This window comes from Cibotium barometz, chromosome 36 (genome assembly GCF_041138505.1).
Source record: "Cibotium barometz isolate CiBa-2024 chromosome 36, ASM4113850v1, whole genome shotgun sequence".
In the NCBI taxonomy this organism is placed as follows: domain Eukaryota; kingdom Viridiplantae; phylum Streptophyta; class Polypodiopsida; order Cyatheales; family Cibotiaceae; genus Cibotium; species Cibotium barometz.
This window is the reverse complement of record NC_141081.1, coordinates 32,425,518-32,447,357: the sequence shown is the minus strand read 5'-3', so window position 1 is coordinate 32,447,357 and position 21,840 is coordinate 32,425,518. Positions and strand designations below refer to the sequence as shown.

At 41.6% G+C, this 21,840-nt stretch overlaps 1 protein-coding gene across 1 annotated transcript in view; it reads left to right on the top strand.

Moving 5' to 3' along the window:
* The first annotated feature begins 18,601 nt into the window (after positions 1 to 18,601).
* LOC147617811 (uncharacterized) overlaps positions 18,602 to 21,840 on the top strand; it is a 4,175-nt gene continuing 936 nt past the window's right edge. Inside the window, exon 1 of the mRNA XM_086776070.1 lies at positions 18,602 to 21,840. This exon is cut by the window's right edge and continues 38 nt beyond it. Within this exon, the coding sequence (XP_086632196.1) occupies positions 18,674 to 20,863 (2,190 nt within the window). The 5' untranslated portion in view covers positions 18,602 to 18,673 and the 3' untranslated portion in view covers positions 20,864 to 21,840.

Here is a 21,840-nt window from a genome sequence, read left to right as displayed (position 1 = left end):
ATGGCATATACCGAGATGACCAAGACTAAAAGTACTCCTAGTGAGCACTTATTTCCAACACCCTAGCAAATGAAGGCGATGACAGGCTGACTGAAATCGCCCTGAGGATGCCATGAGATGAGGCCCAAAACTGACGGCAAGCTGATGTAGAGTAACGCTCAGTTTTTTTTTTAAATGTAGATGGCGGGCAACAAGACAGGAAATGGTGCACTGATTCTGAGTGGAATGGCGGGCAGTCATCAGGGGAAGAATGGCGCAGATCATGTAGGTAAGAATTGCTTCCATGACGGAGAAAAAAAAAGAGATCGGACTCTAAAGACTCAGCGCAGAACTGAAGAGAAATGAAACCTTTAACCCTTAAGAAGCTCCCTGCACATAGGAAAGGAAAAAAAAAAACACCCTGAGGAAGCAAAACCTAACCCTAAAGGAAGCTGGCTGCTCAGAGCATAATATCCCGAAAAGAAACAGAGCAAATTTACAAAGCTCTAGGCACAGAATACAGGGAAGCAAATCCTCACAAAGAGTAGCGAAAACCGCAGCTTGGGGCAGGAAAGGAACTAGGAAAACCTAGCTCTGATACCATGTAGAAAAATGGGGGAGAGACAGAGATAAAACTGAAACTTAAACTGAAATGAGAGCATAACTAAACGGAAACACAAACCATAGACATACCTTGAGATGAGTGTAGACAAGACACAAGATTGATACTTTCATTGATGTGACACCTACAATATATAGGTGAGAAGTACAAGATAGAGCATGAGTGCATATGGGATATCCCCTGAGTGCCACGTGGCATATACTGAGATGACCAAGACTAAAAGTACTCCTAGTGAGCACTTATTTCCAACAGTCAACAAGAGAATCTTGGAAAACTCCAAAAACCCTAACCACCCCTTTTCGAGTAGTTGTGCTAAAACTAAAAACCAAAAACCACAAACCGAAACCGTAAACCACAAACCAAAACCATAAACCATGAGAGTGAAAAGTTAAAAATCAAAAATCAAAAAGTTAAAAAAAGGGAAAAAAGGAAAAGGGAAAAGGTCCGTGGACAAAAAATAATAAAAATATAGATTTTTTTAAAAAATGCACATACAAGTTTGCTTGTAGGTTTTAGGCTGTTTGCGATCATTTCGGTGCACTTGATACAAAACCCAAAAAAATCCAATTTCCCATAGTTAAGGGACCCACAACTATAGGAAACCTTTGGTTAGCCCTAAAAAAGTTCATGCACAACCCTTTCCAAAGTGTTTAGAGCTGTCTAAAACCCACTCTGGATGAGTTTCTCTAAAACCCACTTTGGATGAGTTTCTCTAACACCTAAAAAAAAAAGTAAATAAAAATTAGCCATTCTATTCACCCCTAACTAGCCTCCTTAAGTCACATGCACTTATGGTCTAGACGTGTATTAGAGGCTTATTTTAGATGATAGTGTGTCTATCGAGCTAGGAGTGTACCAGCCTACACTAGGCTCAAGACCTTCGGTCGGAACCCAATTTAGCATTGTACAAGGACCTACAACAATGGGGACCAGTGATACTTTGTCTGATTTTGAGTCAATGAAAGGATCTCGAGTCCCAAGAAGTGATAACCCTAACCATGCCTCACTAGTTAGACCAGTCTTTTTGACCGCGTAGCTAGCTACCTTAGAGGTTCGGCCTCAACCACTACCTCTGAACCAAATCTTACTACATACTGACCACATGATGGAGTTAAGGTAAACTCTAAAGAGACAAGGAGCATTCACATTGATCAAACCATCCCTCGCATAAGTGTTTATGCCTAATGGTAGAACATTAGAAGAAGTGCAGGCAGCAATAGAGAGACACTAATCTTAGCTGCTAGAGCAAAGGAAGAAGAGACTTTGCAAGTGGCACAACAATGATTAGCAGCCCAAACAGCTCAGTATGCCCAAAACTAGTCCCAAGCCAGGACTACACAAGTATTGCCCTACAGTCTCAACACAAGCAATAACATTGTGTTTACTTCGAGGAAAGAGCTAGGCTTACAAATATTGGATCAACATCTTCTCATACATGATTAGGAGTATGATGCATCAACAAAGACTCTTGTGGTGTAGGCCAAGCTTATGGTGTTAGTTGGGAAGGGATTATCCAATCAATATCTAGGGCCACAACAGAGGAGGAACAATTTCATGGCATGTGTGATTGCATACATAGGATCATTGAACATGAAAGGATTCAAAGACCTATGGGGCAAGTTGGGACATCTAAAGCAAGGATTCCCACAATGAGCAAAATGGTAACACCTCCTGTGAGCTCAGCGAATCCTACTTTTATAGTATCACCTGGCTATGCCATAGACCAACCCACATCTTCTAACCCACAAGGTCATGCAGGGACTCAAGAGCATACTAGCATGAGCTTCACTTTCTTAGATTCTAGAGTTGTCACCACCCAAGACACTGCTAGTGCACTACCTCATCTAGGTTGGTAAGCACCACACCACCAACTATAACACCTACAACTGACACATTATTACCTTTGAGCCACATGCCCATGGGGTTACCATGGTAGCCACCACCACTTTACACATGGACCCCCTGTGCCTAGCATATCTAGTATTGCCCTAGAGGGGGTCACATCTCATTCTAGTGCACCTATGAAACATCCCTTCCCTAGAGTAAGTGTGCTACCAACTCCTACTACAAGACCGACTACACTTAATGCCCACATGACTAAAGCACCTATTGGGGTGCTAGTAGAACACATACCTATGTAGCACATCCACCCCTACCAAGATTTAGACCAATGCATCCTCATGCAGTGCCACATGTTATACCTCCACTTGCTCTTATCATTTCTCTTGTTATGCCAGCACCAACTCTACCCATAGACCTAGTTGCTTTTGCATAGGCCCTGGGAAGAGCAGTACGGACAGCATAGTGCTTGTTATGAGAGATGGTGGTCGACATAGCCATGAAAAGGCTACGGAGATAGCCAACCTAACTCATAAATTCACTGGAGATAGTGATCCCAGGAGACATTTGGAGGTATTTGATCAAGTGTGTGAGGTGCTAGAAGAATGAAATCAGGTTTCCAAGACCAATGCCTTTAGTCTAGGGATTGGTATAGAACTCTCAAGGTTGAGAAATGCTTAAAATTTCTTAAGAGATTTTTCTTGAAGCAATTTGAGTGTGAAGGAGTCTTATGGGGTGTAGCTTCACAGCTACACAAAGCCAAGAGAGAAGAAGAGAAGTCAGTTAGATATTTCATTAGCCATCTTAGGCGTTTAAACTCTTGTTTCCTTCCATATGAACACTATTCGAACAATCAACTACTTGATAGATTCATCCATGGACTTAAACATAAAGCAATCTATAATGGCTTAGTCATTAGAAGGATCACTATACGTGGGATGAAGTCACAACAAATTCCATACAACTAGAAGATAATTTGATGGTCAAGGGAGCCAAAGTATCAGATTCTAAATTTTTTGCTTCCAGAGTCACAGGACATAGCACTTCTACAGTTGAACCCATTGCTAAAAGGGTAACAGTTTAGCGGAGATGAATTTCATAGATTTCATAAAAGCACTCCAAGAGGGAATGAAGGCCAATAAGGCTCTAGAAAACGCACATATGTATCCAAGGAGAGAGCTTCAATGGTGCTCAATCTACCGACAAGTGCATTCGACCAATGAGTGTCTAGTCCTAAGGGCATGCTATAATGGAAATTATACTTTTTGTGGATGTTATGTACATAAGGCTTCACAATGCCACACGCGTTTGCAAACCCTTACTAATTCTTCCAGGCCTCAGCACAGTTGGCTTTATGGGCTCCATCACAACTACAAGCCATAATGCCTACTGCAACACCTCAACCGAATGCTGAGTAAATAGCACAACAACCTATTACAAGGGGGATATACAATGCATAAAATGTGTCGTTACCTCCATAGTTTTGGGACCTCAACCTCCACCCCCGAGGATCACACCGTTGAATCAAATAAGTTTCTAATGTTAAGAAACCCAGAGTTTCAAGAGTACACAAGAGACATGTTATAAGAAGGGATACTGGGAGGAGCAGTCTTGGATGATGGTGTAAACAAGAATGTGGAAACTATCCCAATACCACCTGACCCAAGGGCACATGTAAATTTACAGGCTAGAGCCACAAGAGGCCAAGGTAGGGGAGGGATAGATAGGATAGCATACGATGCCCCACCAAGGGAGCCAATGAGAGTAACCCCTCATAGAGTCGCACAACGCTCCGCAGATCTATTAAGGATGGCCAAAGAAATATGAAGGGGGGTTGCTAGGGAGTTAGGTACTGCACTAGTACCACGAAGAGCAACACCAATCGAGCCCAATCATGTGGCAAAATTAATGTCAAAATTCTCAAGGGATGGTAATGCCATACAACATCTAGAGATATTCGAATCAATGTGCAAGACTTATGGATCCATCACACTGACCAAACAAAATATTTGCATTTTCCCTTATACTAGAAGGGAAGGCATGTAAATGGTATCGATCATTTAATCCAGATGACAAGATTACTTTTGCACGACTTAAGAGTGTATTTCGTACCTAGTTTTGCACGAAGTGGAGACAAGTGGAGCTCTATGGCTTAATGGTGTAACACCAAGAAAGAGGAGCATGATTCTATGAGAGATTACATCTCTCATCTAAAAAACCTAATCTCAAGGTGTAAACCTAGGGAGAGGTTGATAATGAGCAATTGCTACTATGCTTCCATAGGGGAAGGGATACTAAGATGCATGACTACTTGTTGTTGGCTAAACCAACATCGCTTGATGATTGCTCTAAGTTAGCCATTGACTTTGAGGATAATATGCTTGAGTTACCACGAGCTGAGGATACTAAATCTGTCACTACTATAGCTCCATCACATGCATTAGGCTAAACAAGCATGATAACCTTAGAGAGATGAATAAAATATATAACTCTAGATGACCTAAGCATTGCACTCCTAGATAAGATAAAGCTAAAAGATGTAAGGGATGTACCCACAAAGCAATATTTATACCCTAGACAAGAGTAAGTATGGTAATCAATATGTTCGAAAAAATCATACAAGCATTGGTGTCCTCAGTTGAGGCCTTGCCCCACTGATGTATTGCACTGATGTATTGTATGCATTGTAGGCAACTTAGGAACCATGATATAAATATGTGTAGGTACCCATATAAATATGTGTAGGTACCCATGTCAGACACAACAACTACAAGTACCTTAAGTACCTTCCATTGTGTTGTATCTTGGAACGCTGGTACTGGCGTATTCCCTTGAATTAGAAAATATTCTGAGGTTACCTAATGCTAGCCCCGCTGGAACGCTGCCACTATCAAAAGTGCCTCACTAAGTGGCTGAGTGTCCTCATAAAATTAATGCGATAAACTTGCAAAATACTCAGGTCAACACACACCCTAGATTGAGTTGTGTAGAGTACAAAATTGACCATTTGATCTCATCTTTAGGATTTAGTCCATGTACACTTCTGTGATAGTATGTAGCTTGCTCTCAGCCTGTTTTTTCATGTTGTACTCACCTCCACCTCACAAACAGATCAATGAGGCTTCTAGCAAGTTAATAAAATCCAATACTTGGTGTTTAACATCATACAACAACTCAATTAAGCTTCAAGTTATACATAGTAGCTTCATGGAAGATTTTTGTTGATTTTAGAACTATCGGCCAATACCTTTACTATTGCTATATTCTGCTCTAGCTTCCAAGATCTTGGTTGAGGATTCTCCCATGTTTAATAGGTCCAATGCTTAGTGTTTAATACTTTGTACTACTCAACCAGTTGTGTAGGATTCACATATCTCTTCCAAGCTATTAGTGCTGATTTTACAAGCTATCATTTTGCTCTATTTTAGTTTGATACAGCTCCTATTCAACTCCTAGCCTTAGCAGGCTTCTTATTCTTATCCATGCTATGAGTGATGCTTAGAGAGAGTTTATGATGTGTATCTCACATTTTAATCAGTGCCCAGCTCCATGACCTTGTATTTGTAGTTTGGTAGCTCACTAATAGTCTTGTGTTTTGTTTACATCTCCTTCACATCTACCCCCTGCTCATACATGCTCCAAAAACATCCATACATATGCCCCAATACATCAACTCTTGCCAATGCTCTCCCTTGCTCACTAATGCTTCACAATAAGCACCATTATTCACTTCTAATAGCTCCAAGCTATAATGGAGAGCTTCAAAAACCAATATTTTTTGTTGCTTGGGGCAGCCACACCTTGGCTTTAATCTACAATCCGCAAGATTAGGGTTTGGGAAACTCACCATCGATGAGACTTAGCTTTTAGATCTGCAAGGTATGTGTGCTCCATAGCTTCAATGGAAAGCTCAAAACCCAATATTTTTCCTCTCTCTCACTCACTTAATGAACCCTAGATTAAGAGGTTCTAGCTCTAATACCATGAAAAAAGATTAAAACAGAAGACAAAAGACACACCTAAACACTCATAGATCTCAATTCATCATCTCACACAGTAGGGAAACTCCTCCATTCTCTTCCACAAAATAGCACCTCTACATCATAATAAGTTACACTAACAAATAATCCTAATGCTAATGTCCACACACTTGGCCAATTGGGCACGACCATTATTATCCACACACACAACACACTGCTAGTCTAGTGTCCACACACTAATGCTATCCCACTAGTTCCCAATGAGCTTGCATTGTCAGCAAAAGTAGATGTTACACTTAAGCAATTGTAAGGAAAACCCCTAAGAGTTTGGCAATAACAAGGTTACAAGGACCAATGAAGGCATCAGCAAAGAAGAGAATATGATCTAGAAAACCAATTGAAGCCATAATCATGGGTGGGATAGCTGAGGGTCCATGAACAAGTCACCAAGCTTGTGAAGAATGCACAAGGAGTGATTTAGACAATGCAGAAGAGAACCCATGCCTATAAGGGCAAGTTGAGGATAGTCCAGGGCAAGACCACCCTCAATAAGAAAAGAGAAGAAGTTATTGCAAGAAGCCACAAGGAATCATGGATGTGTTGAGAATGAAAGGGTGCAAGAGGGTTAAAGAGAGCCCAAAGCAACCCATATCAACAAGCCTTATGGATCATGAGTAGGACACAAAATAATTCCTGATAGATGGAAAAGGAAACCAAGAGCAAGGAGAGCCAAGAAAGAGAAGAAATAAGTCCTCGCTACACCAATATGAGAGTACTGCAAAAGCTAGAGTAGGATATGAGCTATGTGGGAATATCTTAGCAAGATGAAGCTCAATATCATTCTTAAACTTGGTACCTAACTATAGGCACAAGCTTGGTACCTAACTATAGGCACAAATCTCTCCAAAAAATAGTGCCACAGAGAAGCTAGCGGAGCTTCTAAGGTATGATGTTAAAGCCTTAGATATGGACTACAAGAGTGTGGGGAAGGTACAACAGGATTGCAACCCAGTAGTTCCTAAAGTGACACTCTCAACATAAGAGGACAATTGGTGTTTGAAGTGATCCTAGATGGAGGGTTTGGTGTTAACATATTATTAGATAGCCTAGCTAAGAAGTTGAGAATCACAATAATGAAACCAGTCCCATTCAAGTCCAGAGAGCAAACCAGAGGAGAGTCAAGCTAATTGGCATTGTCTGAGGAGAAAATATTGAGATATTAGGATGTACATTCCCCATTATGTTCATTATCTTGAAGATGATATAGATATAAGGAGCCTACCAATGTTATTGGGAAGGCCGTAGCTCAGGAATGGGAAGATCAAGCACAACTAGGAAGCTAGCCAAATTACTATCAAGAAGAGGAAAAAGAAAGTCAGAGTGGCACATCCAACGAGAAGTTAAATTCTAGCTAGCCAACCTCTGCATGTGAAAGGATTAAACTACCTAGAAGAAGTAGAGGATGATGAGGAGAGAAAATTCTAGGGAGGACCCAGACTTGCTCTCATTGTTTTAAGTGGATGTGGAATGGATATTCCAGAGGCATGATCAAGAAATCCTAACAATATAATTAGAAAATTTGCCTACTAAAGAAAATCAAGAAAAAATAAATGAAGAAGAAAGTCTCAATAGCTCAACAGAAAAAGTTATCCTACTAAAGAAAATCAGGAAGAAATAAATGAAGAAGAACCAAAAGCACTGGAGGATGATGGTAAAAGGAGCAATCTGAGTAGGACAAGACCAATCTTGCATTTAAACAACAAAATGAAACCAGGAAAAGAAGGCATAATATAAAAGTGTAGAAGGTGCGGTAGAGATCAATCTAGGTAGGAGCCCCACATGGTCAAAGTCAGTGCTAGACTCTCAGCCAAAATCCGAAGAAAGAACTAAAGAAATTGCTAACTTCATATAAGGATGTGTTTGAATGGAGCTACACAGACATGAAAGGAGTTGGACCAAGCTTCTAATAGCACAAGCTCAATCTAAAGGAAGATGCAATTCCTATTAGTAAATAGAGCAGATATATTGATGTGAAGTTGCCAAAAGTTGGATTCATCTATCATGTGGAAAAAATAGAATGCCTATCACCCCACACCCTGCCCCCTCTCATGTCTCCTATGATCATGTAACATACCCATCTTCACTAATAAAGAAATGTCCATGTAATAGATAAATTTATGAGTTTTTATGGTATAAAAATCAATGATTTTATTATTTCAGTCATTTTTACTTAGAATCTTCAAATTCTGAGCCCAAATTTGGAATCTGCCGAGCGATTTTACCCTAATATAGGATTTTATAGCATCCAAAATGGACACCGGATCAAGCTTATACGTAAATTTCAATCATTTTTAGTTAAAAAAGTGACGACCTTTAAACCTTAATAAATGCACGACCGGGCGTCCGATTGACGAACGGTCTGAACCCCAACGACCAGGAGAGCCTCCCGGACAAAAAAAAATCACCCTTTGGGACAATCGGGTAGGCAAATCGAGGGCGGCGCCCCAATTTTAGGGACCCGCCCCAAAATTTGGACCGTACACACTTACCAGGGTGCCCGTACGATGGCCACACAAGAACCAAAGGATGGCCGCCCACTGTGTGGTCCACACGTATCGCTTACGTGGACACCCATGCTGCCCCTGACCAGATAAGGTACATGCGTACCACTCTTTTCCCTATTAAAATCGACACTGTACCTTTCCTCTAGACCCATGCAGGCCACTGATCTATAGCCTTTATTGGTACACTGTCCTTTCGTCCTTGCTTTGCGCAGTGCCCAAATCCCTGGGGTGCTCCATGGGCATAGCATGCATTTCTGCGTAGCCTATGCTCTACTGTGCCGCCGTCCATACCGCTGTCCATCCCTGTGTAGTGTACTTGCTGTAGTATAGCCGCCCTTGCAGCCACCCCTCTCACACCCCCTCATTTGCCCCTTTTCATAAGGCAATTTTCCTCTATCCCCCTCTTGCTAGGGAGGCAGTGTCCTTAACTCTTATCCCCCCATGTGAAGTGACTTACAACAGCCCTCAGCCCTTCTCCCCTTTTGCAAAACGTTTTTGTGTTAAGGACATCTCACAATCCCCCCCCATTTGCGTGGACTTTAGTAAGAGGTTTTAGCCTTAAGAGAGGGTTCGTGCGCTGTGGGCTTTTGCTCATACGGTGAGCAAACGATCTCAGAATTGAGATCCAACTGGAACCCTACAAGACAACATCCAAGATGGCCCCTTACCCAAAACATCAGAATATTGCCTCGAGAAGAGCACGCAACAACGAGATTAGGGAAGATGCTCCCTATGCGGCTCCAACCCTCCCTTTACAAGCTCCTCAAGGAAATGATGGCCAGGTTAGCTTGGTTATCTTTTAAAGAAGAGTTTTTTTTATATTAGTGTTAATAAATGTGTATCTTTTCCTTTTAAAATAATGACATAAAATTGTATGAAGTTACGAATTGTGTGATGCTGTATTCAATAAATTGCATTGAAATTGTTATCTTTAAAGAGTGCAAGTTTTTCCTGGCTTCGATGCTTACTCTATTTCGTGCTTGTGTAGCCGGGCAGCGTCATTAGCAAAGCCCCGGAATGGTCCAAGGTATCCCTCATACCATTGGGAGAATAAGGTTCGCCGATTGAGGCGAGAGATTATGATGTGCCTAGTTCTGAGGGCCCAGGGTAGTGCGGCGGTGAATAAGCCCACCATAGTGTGCAGACATTCCCTCTGAGGGGCGGAAGGATCGAGCGATGGAGCCTGAGAGAGCGACACGCCGGCTTGAGTCCTCGCCCTAGCGGCGCGGCCGACGATGAGGTGTATGGTCCCGTAGGGTTTTGCCTAGCATGTAGAGGCTAGAAGGCCGAATTCTAGATCATCAGCAGTATAAAGGAAAAGAATAAGAGAGTCGGTTTGGCTTGTATGAAATTGATTCATGTATAAACTTTTTTATAAATCTTGTCTTTGGCATTATTGTACTGTAGAAAAAGGCTGTTTTAACAAACCTTGTGAAAAGGGCCTTAATTAAGGAATATGTTTATTTATGTCAAACAGTGTGGTAGGATTAATTAAAAAACAAATTGACGCGTGAGTAGGGTGAAAAGTGGGAGGATGGAATGCCCTGACGGCACCATCATATGGACAGGTGGACTCGATTAGTCGGGTGGCTTTCCAACAGATTAAGTGAAAGCCCTACGCTAGATAAATAGGTTCTTGGGCAACTCTATTCTAGAAAACTAGGCCAGCGGCGGCGCGGCGGCAGCTGTGCCTTGCATGGATAAGGAAAAAAGTATTGCCTCTAGAAATCAAGTCTAGTAGTTGCCCAATTTATGATCAATTACCCTATGGGTGATTTGATTTTTAGAAGATTACGCTCCCCCTGTGGGATAGGACTAGGTCTTACCTATGAATCGTATCCTTGAATCATCTACATGGTCAAGGTGTCGATAAATAGGAAATTTTCTCCAAGTTAAGACTTAGTGGACTGTCTTAAGTGTGTCCCCTATTTTAGAAGGGGGAGCCTTACAATTGGTATCAGAGCCGATCTTAGCTCCTAGGAATTGCCATTTAAGGACTGTTTTGCAATGAATGTTTTACCTAACATAATGCTAATTAATAAAAACATCCTACTAAAACAAACAAGTTGAATTGATGTTTGAATGATTGTAGGAAGAGGAAGATGCCTGAAGTTTCTAGTTTTCCAATGCATCTGCGAGACTGCTAGTCACTCCTCAAATTTCGAGTTCCGTGATACCATGGCGCAGATACTAGAGAAGATGTCCCTCTCTCATTTCTCTCGTATTGAAAGAGGATGGTGTAGAAATTTCTGGAGTCGTGGGCTGAGATATTTCTTCATCCGAGCAGATCGAATTGGGAACCTAAAGCGGATTTGTTGCATTGAAAAGTTGAAGATGATCCATTTATTTTGGTTCGTCGGTACCCCTAGGGCTGACACCTCTGTGACTATAGATGGGATTCGCATGCCTCAGGATCGTTGGGTGTATGACCAAGTGATGTAGGTCTTACCTGCTGACAGAGTAGCTGTGTTGGGACCTACCCCAATCCAGAGTCTACCACCTTACCATCAGTTTTTAGTCTTAGAAACTACAGCGGAACCCCATATTTCACCTATGTGGACCGCTCTACCCTTATGTCATAGTCAAGCCTAGGAATTTCCCTTGATGGCAAATAAGACTAATTATATTAGTCTCAGATCTTTGTAATAAAACTCGTCCTTGTAAATATTTAGAAATAAAATGATTTCAATGTTTTACTCTCCAAAATAAGCGTTGTGCAAATATGAATCTTGTAATCTTAAAATTGTTTTTACAATGATGGCCAGGACGATCACCCTCCACTTCCCAATGCGCTTTACACTGATATCCAGGAGAAGAAGCTCTTGCTCAAGCAAATGCAACCTCCCTCCTTTAAAGGAGAAGGTTCAAAGATTAAGAAGGATGTTGAAGTTTGGATTGAAGTGATGAACAATTATTTCTCTGCCGCCGGTACTAGAGTAGCAAATCAGTCTATGCTTGCACGGTTTCGCCTCATCGGAGATGCTAAACTCTGGTGGAAACAGTGGTGCCGTGACAAGGGAGTCACCGAGCATTCTCAAACGTGGGAAGACATCAAGCAGGCCGTGAAGGAAAGATATCTTTCCCCATCCCATGAATCCATAAAGATGAATGAGTTTTTTAGTCTTAGGCAGTGCAGCTTAACTGTTGAGGACTACTATTCCAAATTTATCACTCTTATGAAGTATGCCCTAGCTATGGCTACTTCCCAGCAAGTGGCTTGTTTCTACCAAGGGTTAAATGAACCCTTAGATTCCTGCCTTGAAGCAATGAGGCCAAGCACATTACAGGATGCTCTCATACGAGCAAGGGTTAAATGAACCCTTAGATTCCTGCCTTGAAGCAATGAGGCCAAGCACATTACAGGATGCTCTCATACGAGCAAAGCCCCTTGTGAAAGAAATGAGGATTGACAAACCTAAGCATCAAAAGAGATCTTACCCTGAGGCAAATCCTAAAGATCAACCCTACAAGAAACCCCAACAGAATTTTCCCTACTACAACACAGAGGGCGACAAGGCAACTCTTTTGTCCCCTGCTCATATGCTGCTTCTTCCAGAGAAGGCCCTTTGTGTTTTGAGTGCAATGAGCCGGGACACTTTAGGGCCAACTATCCCAAGATGGCAACATCATTTCCCCAAGGTGGCAGAGGAAATCAAGGTCGTGGAACCCTATCCACCAAGGTGCAAGAGGAGGCGGTGGACGTGGCAGAGGCCGCGGAGGAGCAGTTGCTAGGACCGCCTGTATTATAAGTGAAGAACAGACCTTGGAAATGGCTGAAGAAGAGCGCGCCACCGTCCATGCGGCAATACACCAAGGTCCGAATAAACAATTTGGTGTAATCCAAACCCCAGCCACTCATCACGGTAAGCCATTTCAGCTTTTGATTGATTGTGGCAGTACCCATTCATTTCTTTCTCCTAGGTGTTTGCAAAAATTAAACTTGGGTCAAAAAACAGCTAGAAGAATGACTGTAGAGTTAGCTAGTGGGAAAGAAGTAGTATCTCGCCACTCTATAGGAAACCTTGATTTTGAGCTGGGTAATGAGCAAACTCATGGCCACTTTATAGTCTTGCCGTTAGGAATTTATGATGGAATCCTTGGGATGGATTGGTTAATTGCAAACAAAGCTAGCATTCATTGTAACCAGGGGAGTATCACTTTTGAAAATGAGCATGGCCAAGTAATATCCGTTCAGGGGATAACAGAAAAACCTAAATCTAGGGTATTCAAGGCAAAACATCTTCTTAAGGGAACACGTAAGGGTCATCAAGTTTTCTTAGTCAAGCTCAACAAAGCCATTGAACCTAGTAAGGAGACAAAACCCTCTTGGCTCCAAGAATTCTCTGACATCTTCCCTGATGAGCTTACAGGGCTACTGCCTCCTCGAGAAGTTGATCATGAAATCGAGGTGATCCCTGGGGCTCAACCCGTCTCAAAAACGCCCTATAAAATGTCCCTTCCTGAAGCCATTGAACTTAAAGAGCAACTTTCCCAACTTATTGAGCAAGGATTCGTACGCCCCAGTAGCTCTCCTTGGGGGGCACCTGTTCTTTTCCAAAAAAAGAAGGACGGAACTCTCCGGCTCTGCATAGATTATCGAGGACTAAATCAAGTCACTGTCAAGAATAAGTATCCTATCCCTCGCATTGACGAACTTCTTTACAAGCTTCATGGGGCCAAAGTCTTCTCAAAAATAGATTTGAGGTCTGGTTACTATCAAATCAAAGTCAAGGAAGTAGATATACCCAAAACAGTCTTCAATACCCGTTATGGCCACTATGAGTTTACTGTAATGTCATTCGGGTTAACCAATGCTCCTGCAACCTTCAACCGCCTAATGCAAGATATATTCCGTCCTTACTTGGATGAATTTGTGCTTGTTTTCTTTGATGACATCTTAATCTACTCCAAATCAATGGAAGAGCATGAGGAGCATGTGCGTAGAGTTCTACAGTTGTTGCGCAGACACAAACTCTATGCCAAGAAGAGCAAATGTACCTTCTTTACTTTTCTCATAATGGAAAGACACAATCCCCCTTTGTGCTATGAGAGCTCTTAGCTTGTCTTGTGTATGAGAGAGAGAGAGAGAGAGAGAGTGTACTCTAGTGCATGTACCTCTTCCATGCTTGTGTGCGGGAGAGTGAGAGGACAATTGCCTTGCATTGTGGTGTGAGCGACTCTGCGGTGATAGAGTGGAGGTGGAGATTGGAGGATTGGAGCTTCTACAAGCGAGCTTGGAGAGCGTTAAGGGACGTGAGCTCGGAACATTGGTAAGTACCCTACAACGATTGTTGTCTATGGCTTCTTCCATTTGTGAATGTGTGGAGTTCTCTTGGGAGGTGCAATACGCCATAACCGTGGGGTCCTCGTTGGTGTAGATGTGCTAGAGAAGATTGAGCTAGAGGCACCAGTGCTATAGCTCAAGGATGACATAGGGCGATTGGGGATGGATGGCAAGGTCCGCAAGGTTTGTGGCTACATCCATGAAGATGTCAACCTTCTTCTCAGTTAGGCATAACTTGCTTCTATTGTGACTCATTCATAAGCTCTAGCTAGGCAACAATCTTATCTTTTGCTTCTATGACTCTCCTAAAGTCCTTTTTCTGGTCTAAAAGTTTGTTGACATCCACGAGCTTTTTCTTGTTTTGTGCCATTGTCTCAGCGCTTTGCAATGCAATGGGTTGCGCTTGTGCGAGCTTCTCTTGAGTCTGTGCCCTTACTACTCTAGCTCCCTCAACTTATGTGTGCAACACATCCAACTCATATTGTAGGTGGTGGACCTTGGAGTTGGCCTTTTGAGAGCCTGCACCTATAGCCAGCCCTTCAGTGCAATCGCCTCATTCCTTTTGTGTTTCTAAAGGTAGAGTTGGCCTAGAAGAAGTGCTTGTAGTGTTGCATCTTCTTGCTCTTTCTATATCGGCAAACTCAGTCATGTGGCTAGCAAGGTTGTGGATCATGGAACTAAAGGCCACTTGAAAGTCTGGAGGAAGAGGTAGCCCTGAGAGTTTAAGATGGCCCTTGAGATTCTGTCTCCTAGTAAGCTGAGGTGAGATGGCCTTATTGGATCCACCTGTGTGTCTCTGCGATGTTTTGCATAGCTTCATAGGAACTTGAAAATATATTGCCTTGAAAGTGAAACGCACGTTGGACACATTTAAGTACTTCTTCAACCATGGGAAATGATATGGTAGAAGTGCCTCCTGATTGAGACGTGCTCTTTGTTGAGAGCTTGGCTTGCCACTTGCCCTAGCCACCTATCATGTGGGTGTCTCCATCAAGTTTGTCTCCAAAAATTTGGCAGCAAAAAAAATGTGGTAGTAGCTATTTCTTCCTTATCCATCTTTGGCTTTTTGGATTGAGGGTGGTCTATGGGGGGGGGAACCACAGGGGCATGCTCTGGAAGAGGTTTGCTTGGGGTGGCAACACCTTAGTAGTTGTATAGTTCGGGGAGCTCTTCCCAACCTATGACATAGTGGAGGACCTTGGCGATCAGGATCATGGCAGCTCTCCAGACTTGGGCAGGGTTGGTGTTGTGTAGATGTTGTGCAACTCATGGTGGAAGTGGTCAATCCAATCCTCTCACAATCCTTGCTTTAGAGGGGTGAGTAGGGAGAGGCTGCATCAATTGTATCTATCTATCCATATGAGGTTGGTAAGCACGGTGGGAACTCTGGTAGGGGTAATCAAGTCAGGATGAGATATATCTTCCAAGCACTAACGTGACTAACACCCATTTTACTAACCTTTCTAACCTTATAGAATCAAAACCACAGTAGGTGTGCCCAAGCCCACCAGTCCTTGTTGCAACACCAATGTTTTCATAATGGGGGTAACAAATGGTGGGTGTCAAAAGAAATCCTATGAGCATAAGGTTACTATGAAGGGCAAAAGAAAATCTAGATACCCAAGAGAAAGGTCCAGCGTAAGCCAGTGACATGCCACCAATTGACAATTTTCTAAAATTTTATAAGACTCTCCTTGTGAAGTACATTTACTTGAGTGTTGCTTGTAGAGTTTTGGATATAATAGATATACAATTTGTTTTTTTCCAATTGATAGCAATGTGCCATTAAATTTTTTCCAATAATTATGATTGCACTAGGTGCTGCATGGATGGTGGCCTAGAGAACTTGTGTTGGCTTGTGGTTGAGTAGTCAACTTCCTTCTTTGAAGTACATTTGCTTGAGCATTGTGAACATTGAATATATAATTTGTTCTTTTTTCGATTGATACTAACATGCCATCATTTTTCCCCATTAGTTATAATTGCACTAGGTGTTACATATACGGTGGTGGCCTTGTCGATAAGTTAGCTCCCTTGGTCATCACTTCTGTCCAATCTGATATCCATATCCAATGGTGTGTATTTTTACTTGGGTAAAATAAATTTTATATTATGACTAATCAATTAACTCTCAGTTCACTAACTTGAAAAATCTTTATCTATTTAATGCTTAAGATTTTATAGATTGATTAAACTTGAAAAATCTTTATCTATTTAATGCTTAAGATTTTATAGATTGATTACTACATAAACCTAGTAATTAATTATAAAGTTTATCAATTTTATTTAATGCTTAAGATTTTATAGATTGATTACTACATAACCCTATCAATTAATTATAAAGTTTATCAAATTTATTCATAACTAAAGATTACTTTTCATTGTGATCTAATGCTTATTGTTTACTAGCTTATAAAATATTTATAATTTAATAAATATACTAATTAATGATTGGTTAGCTAATTAATCGATTGGTTAATCTTGATATTAATTAATTAATTTGTAGATTGTACATTTTTTAAGGTTGATTAATTCAATCCTAATGCTTGTTACTAGCCTACATATTATTAATAAATTAATCAATGGACTAATTAATGATTGATCAATTTTATATTGATTAATTAATTTATAGATGATATGCTCATGATGCATGTCTACTTCCGTAAGTGGATAGGCTCGCAGTGTTTAACCACACTAATAGCTAGGGTGTATACTAATAAATAGTCAAAGATTAACATCATTTCATTGTGAGTTCTAGTTTATATGGGATTCTTGATCTATGATAGGTAATCAAAGTTAGTTTATTTTTATCTTATTAATTTATGCACTTTTTTTTGTATGTAATTAAGCAACAAAGTCCACATGCTAATTTATCACAACCACCTCTGGGGTAGTAAATTTTACTTAGATACTATCAACATAAAGTGACAATAAAATTATCTACGGGGTAATAAGTTTTACTTCGATAATACTAACAACATAAAGCGACAATAAAATTACCTCATGGGTAAAGAATTTTACTTCGACACAACAATAAAATTAAGTAAGGCATGACATGAGTTGCAAATTGCATTTGGGCATGACATGCATTGCAAATTGCACATGCAATTAGCAACTTGTTATTTAGGTGAGTGTATTTTTTTAAAAGGTGGGCACACTTAGGAATGACACGAATTGCGAACTACACATGGAATTAGCAATTGTGAGTGCATGCATAACATGATGATGTCAAGGAAGTTATCTTCTCTCAGTACGATCTTTTTAAAGTATCCTTGGTGCCAACAAGAAGTCCATCTTCGGATTTTTCAGTCCATAGTGCTCGTCTCTTTTTGATTCAAAGCTGTCTCTAAGAAGCTATGAATTTGAGGAAGAAATGGAGCCATTAGGAGCTTAGAATTAAGAAACAAAGCCACAAGGATTAATTCAATGAGCACATCTATGTGAGCAATGTGAATAACAAGATGTGGAGTGAAGGAAGGTGCACGCTTCTATACATGTCATAATCTTGAGTGAGGTAGGCATGAGAGGGTTTGATGGCTAATGATGGTAGTGGATCACCTTGCATTGAGCATGGTCTTATTCGGGACAGCTAGAGCCATGTCTCTTGGTGCATGGGCGTGACGAGGAGAGTGTGTTAAAAAACTCTTGGTGTGTTTAAAGGTACCTAGATGGTGGAGTGCACATTGAGTGTTCACGCATGTCCAATGGATCATGGAACGTGTTCAACTTGCACGTCTAACAAGTTTTAGAGACGTCCATTGAGCATACCAACCGGGGGAGGTTGTATGACTTAAGCAAAAAGTCGAGCATCCATTAGCATGAGTGGTGGGGTTGAGTGTGAGGGGCGTTGGGGTGGATGTTTGAATCCCACTAGCTCCTGAACAACTTTTTTGACCAATAGAAAAAGGCCAAGTCATTCTCAGCTCTCGCTTAAAACGCAGAGTTGGATGGTGTGCGTCAGGGCTTGTTTCGTTGACAACTTGAAACCACATTCATTGCACAAAAAAAGCGATGAGGATCATGGACACGCTTGATTTTTGATGGGCACCCTTGCCTTTCGAAATTGACGGGTTTGACAAGTTTTTTTAAATAATTTAGCGTAATTTTTGACGGGCATTTTAAAAAATTGCAAGTATTTTATGGCCAAAATGCTAAAAAACGAGAGTGACGCCGGTCAAAAAGCAACTATGGTCATCGGTTTCATATGGACTGCCGTCCATTTCCCCGCCCATGCAAAATTCAATGTGTAAAGGCGGCGGACAGAGCCCGCCCAAAAGTGCCCGTCACAACTGCAAAAAACTATAATTTTGAATTTGTGGCGCCATTTCTAAACGCAGGCAATGGTAGCTTAGGGTTTTCATTTCCCCAGCGTCTCTCTCTCTCTCACTCCTTGATCGATTGAACAATGGCAGAAAGCATCTCTGTCTATTCGGTGCACGAAGAATCTCCCCTCTCTCAGACGCAGATCTCCCTAACGCCGGAGCAGAGGGACCGCATCGCCAAGCAGAAGGAGCTTGCCCTCGCCAGACGATCGGCCAAAGGGGTTCTGCAGAATCCCATTCCTGCCGCTTCCTCTCAAAGCGATGGAGACCAAAATCTTTCTGTTTCTGGCCGAACATCGGATCTGCTAGCAAAGGTTAGATCCTCTCAGCCCCTCTCTTCTCTCGGAATGTCTTCTCTCACAGGAATGGCCCTTAATCCGTTCAGAAGGTTTGCGAGAAAGCCCTTCTCGCCGCCTGTACAAGTCGTTGATCTGGAAGAAGACAGCCGTGAAGATGAAGCTTATGCTAGCGTTAGTGTTGGAAATACACCGACAAATGAAGCTCATACTAGGGTTAGTGTCGGAAATGAAGAGAAAAATGAAGCTAATGCTAGCATAAATGCCAGTAAAAAACTGAAATATGACCTTAACTCAAGGGCTAGTAGAAACTCACAGCGGATTCGTTCGCCTTATTTTGAGGATTCTTTGAAAGGCAGCATGGATGCCAAAGCTTTAACAGGTAGGCAAAGAGATAGGCATGTGAAAGACAGAAGAAAAGCCTCAGCCTCAGGTCGTGGGCGTGTGAAAGCCAGAACTGATGATTCTAGATCTGAAAATAATAATGAAGGATGGATTTCTGTGAGAAAAAGAACTTTGCCTGGGCACATTTTTGGCATAATCGACAAGGAAATGCTAAACAATGGTGTTTCTCATGTCAAGAACATGGTGGATGCTGCTGCGTCACAAATCAATTCAAAGCTGTTGTCTGCCAAAGGACCTAGGGTGAAGCTCACCTTGTCCTCTCAGCAAAAGAAGGTGCTTCTGGCGATTGCTGCTGGGAAATCTGTTTTCCTAACAGGCTCCGCAGGCACTGGTAAGAGCTACTTGTTGCAGGAAGCTGTGTACACTCTGAAGAACATGTATGGTCCAAATTCGGTGTTTGTAACGGCATCTACAGGTCTGGCTGCTTGTGCTATTGGTGGTACAACGTTGCATTCATTTGCTGGTATTGGACTAGGCATCGGAGAAAAGAGAGACCTGGCAAACAAAGTTAATACCAAAAGGAATGTGAGGAAACGCTGGATAGACTGTAAGGCCCTCATAATTGATGAAATCAGCATGATTGATGGAGAGCTATTTGACAAACTTGAGTATGTGGCCAGGGCTGTGAGAGGACCTGCAGATAAGAATAAGGTATTTGGTGGTGTACAGTTGGTCGTTACAGGGGACTTTTTCCAGCTTCCACCAGTGCATCCAGAGAATCCAGATAAATATTTTGCTTTTCAGGCAGATTGTTGGAATGATTGCTTTGAGTTGCAAGTTGAGCTTACACAGGTTTTCAGACAATCAGATTCGGAGTTTGTCATGATGCTCAATGCACTTAGAAGAGGACAGTGTTCACCTTCCACTGAGGTCAGATTGAAGTGCTGTGACAGACCTGTGCAGGCGACCAATACTGGGATTCTAATGACAAAACTTTATCCTCGCAAGACAGATGTTGGCAAAGAGAATGAGCAGAAATTGAGGTCTTTGAATCAAGAATCTATTTCGTTTATTGCCAAAGATGATGGCAAGGGCGAATTTGCATTGCGGCAGCTAGAGAACGTGAGGGCAGAGAAGGAGCTCTACCTTTCTGTTGGAGCACAAGTAATGCTGGTGAAGAATGTGGATTCAAGTGTGGGCCTTGTAAATGGTGCCAGAGGGGTGGTTGTGCGCTTCACCTCTATTGAAGAACTTGATGAAGGAAAGGACCTTGCCAAAAAGCTCAGTTCTAGTGGCCTTTGGCCGGTTGTTCTCTTTGCTTGTGATGGTGTAGAGAGAGTTTTGAAGCCTGAAAGCTGGAGCATTATGGATGGGAGCACAGAAGTGGCAAAGAGAACTCAAATCCCTTTGATTCTTGCATGGGCCCTTAGCGTGCACAAGTGTCAAGGGATGACTCTTGATAGAGTGGAAATTGATCTCTCAAGATCATTTGAGTATGGGATGGTGTATGTTGCATTGTCCCGGGTCAAATGTCTCGACGGATTAAGGCTGGTTGGATTCGATGCATCTTTAATCAAGGTGCATCACAAGGTTGTACAATTCTATGAAGAGTTGAAGACTGGTGAGCTATGAATCATAAATGGCGTGTTTAAGTGATTTCAAGGATACAAATTTGTCATCCCACATCTCGTATTTGTTTGTCCCCCTAAGGTCAGTGATTCCTGCACTGATATGCATCTTAAATGGTACTCTAATGTTGTTAACCATACTTGGATGTTGGCCCTTGGGTTTGACATCAGAAAGCTATGTTTGTGATGTGCTCTTAGCAGTTTCCATACCTGTTGTTTGACTGGTTAAGATTAATACTGTATGACGATCTTACTACCTTGGCTTATTTTTGAAGGCGCTAACATGTTGGGGAATCACCTATCCGAAACAGTGGTTGCCCGAACTGGTACAACTATGAATTGCGCATAATTAAAGGCAGCTACCTGGACTTCTTTGCCTGATTTTTAAATTGGACATCAAGCGTGTAGCGCTTGGAGTTTGTAATTGTAGGTATTCAGCTCCGTGCTGCATGGCCATTTGTAAAAGGATAAAATCATTCTCATGTAGGATAAGATTTATCAAAGAGATTGCTGACATTTGGGTTTTGAGAGCTGAACTACAAATTGCACCTCAATGTGATGTTCTTTTGAGACTAATCACGATGCTCAAAATATATTCGTGAAAGAAAACAGGCGTATGGATGTGGGTTAACAACTCTCAGCATTTATAGGGCTTGTGTCCCGGATAAGGTTTAGAATAAGCTTGTGTCCCGGATAAGGTTTAGAATAATAAGACGACTAAAGGTGGGCTATTATGCAGACCCTTGAAAGGTACTGCAAACTTTTGAAGTTAAAAAAAAGAAAACGGTTCAATTAGTATAATAGCTGCCAGCGTTTGAACTTTGTACCTGTGCATCCGCAGGCCAGTGGGCTCTAGCACGAAATTAATTTGATTATTCTACGTATTTTCATCTAATTTTACCATTTGTTAGATGAAGAAATACGTAGAAGAAATAAATTCAGGCTTACATATTTTTATTTTTACTACAGACAACGTAGGGG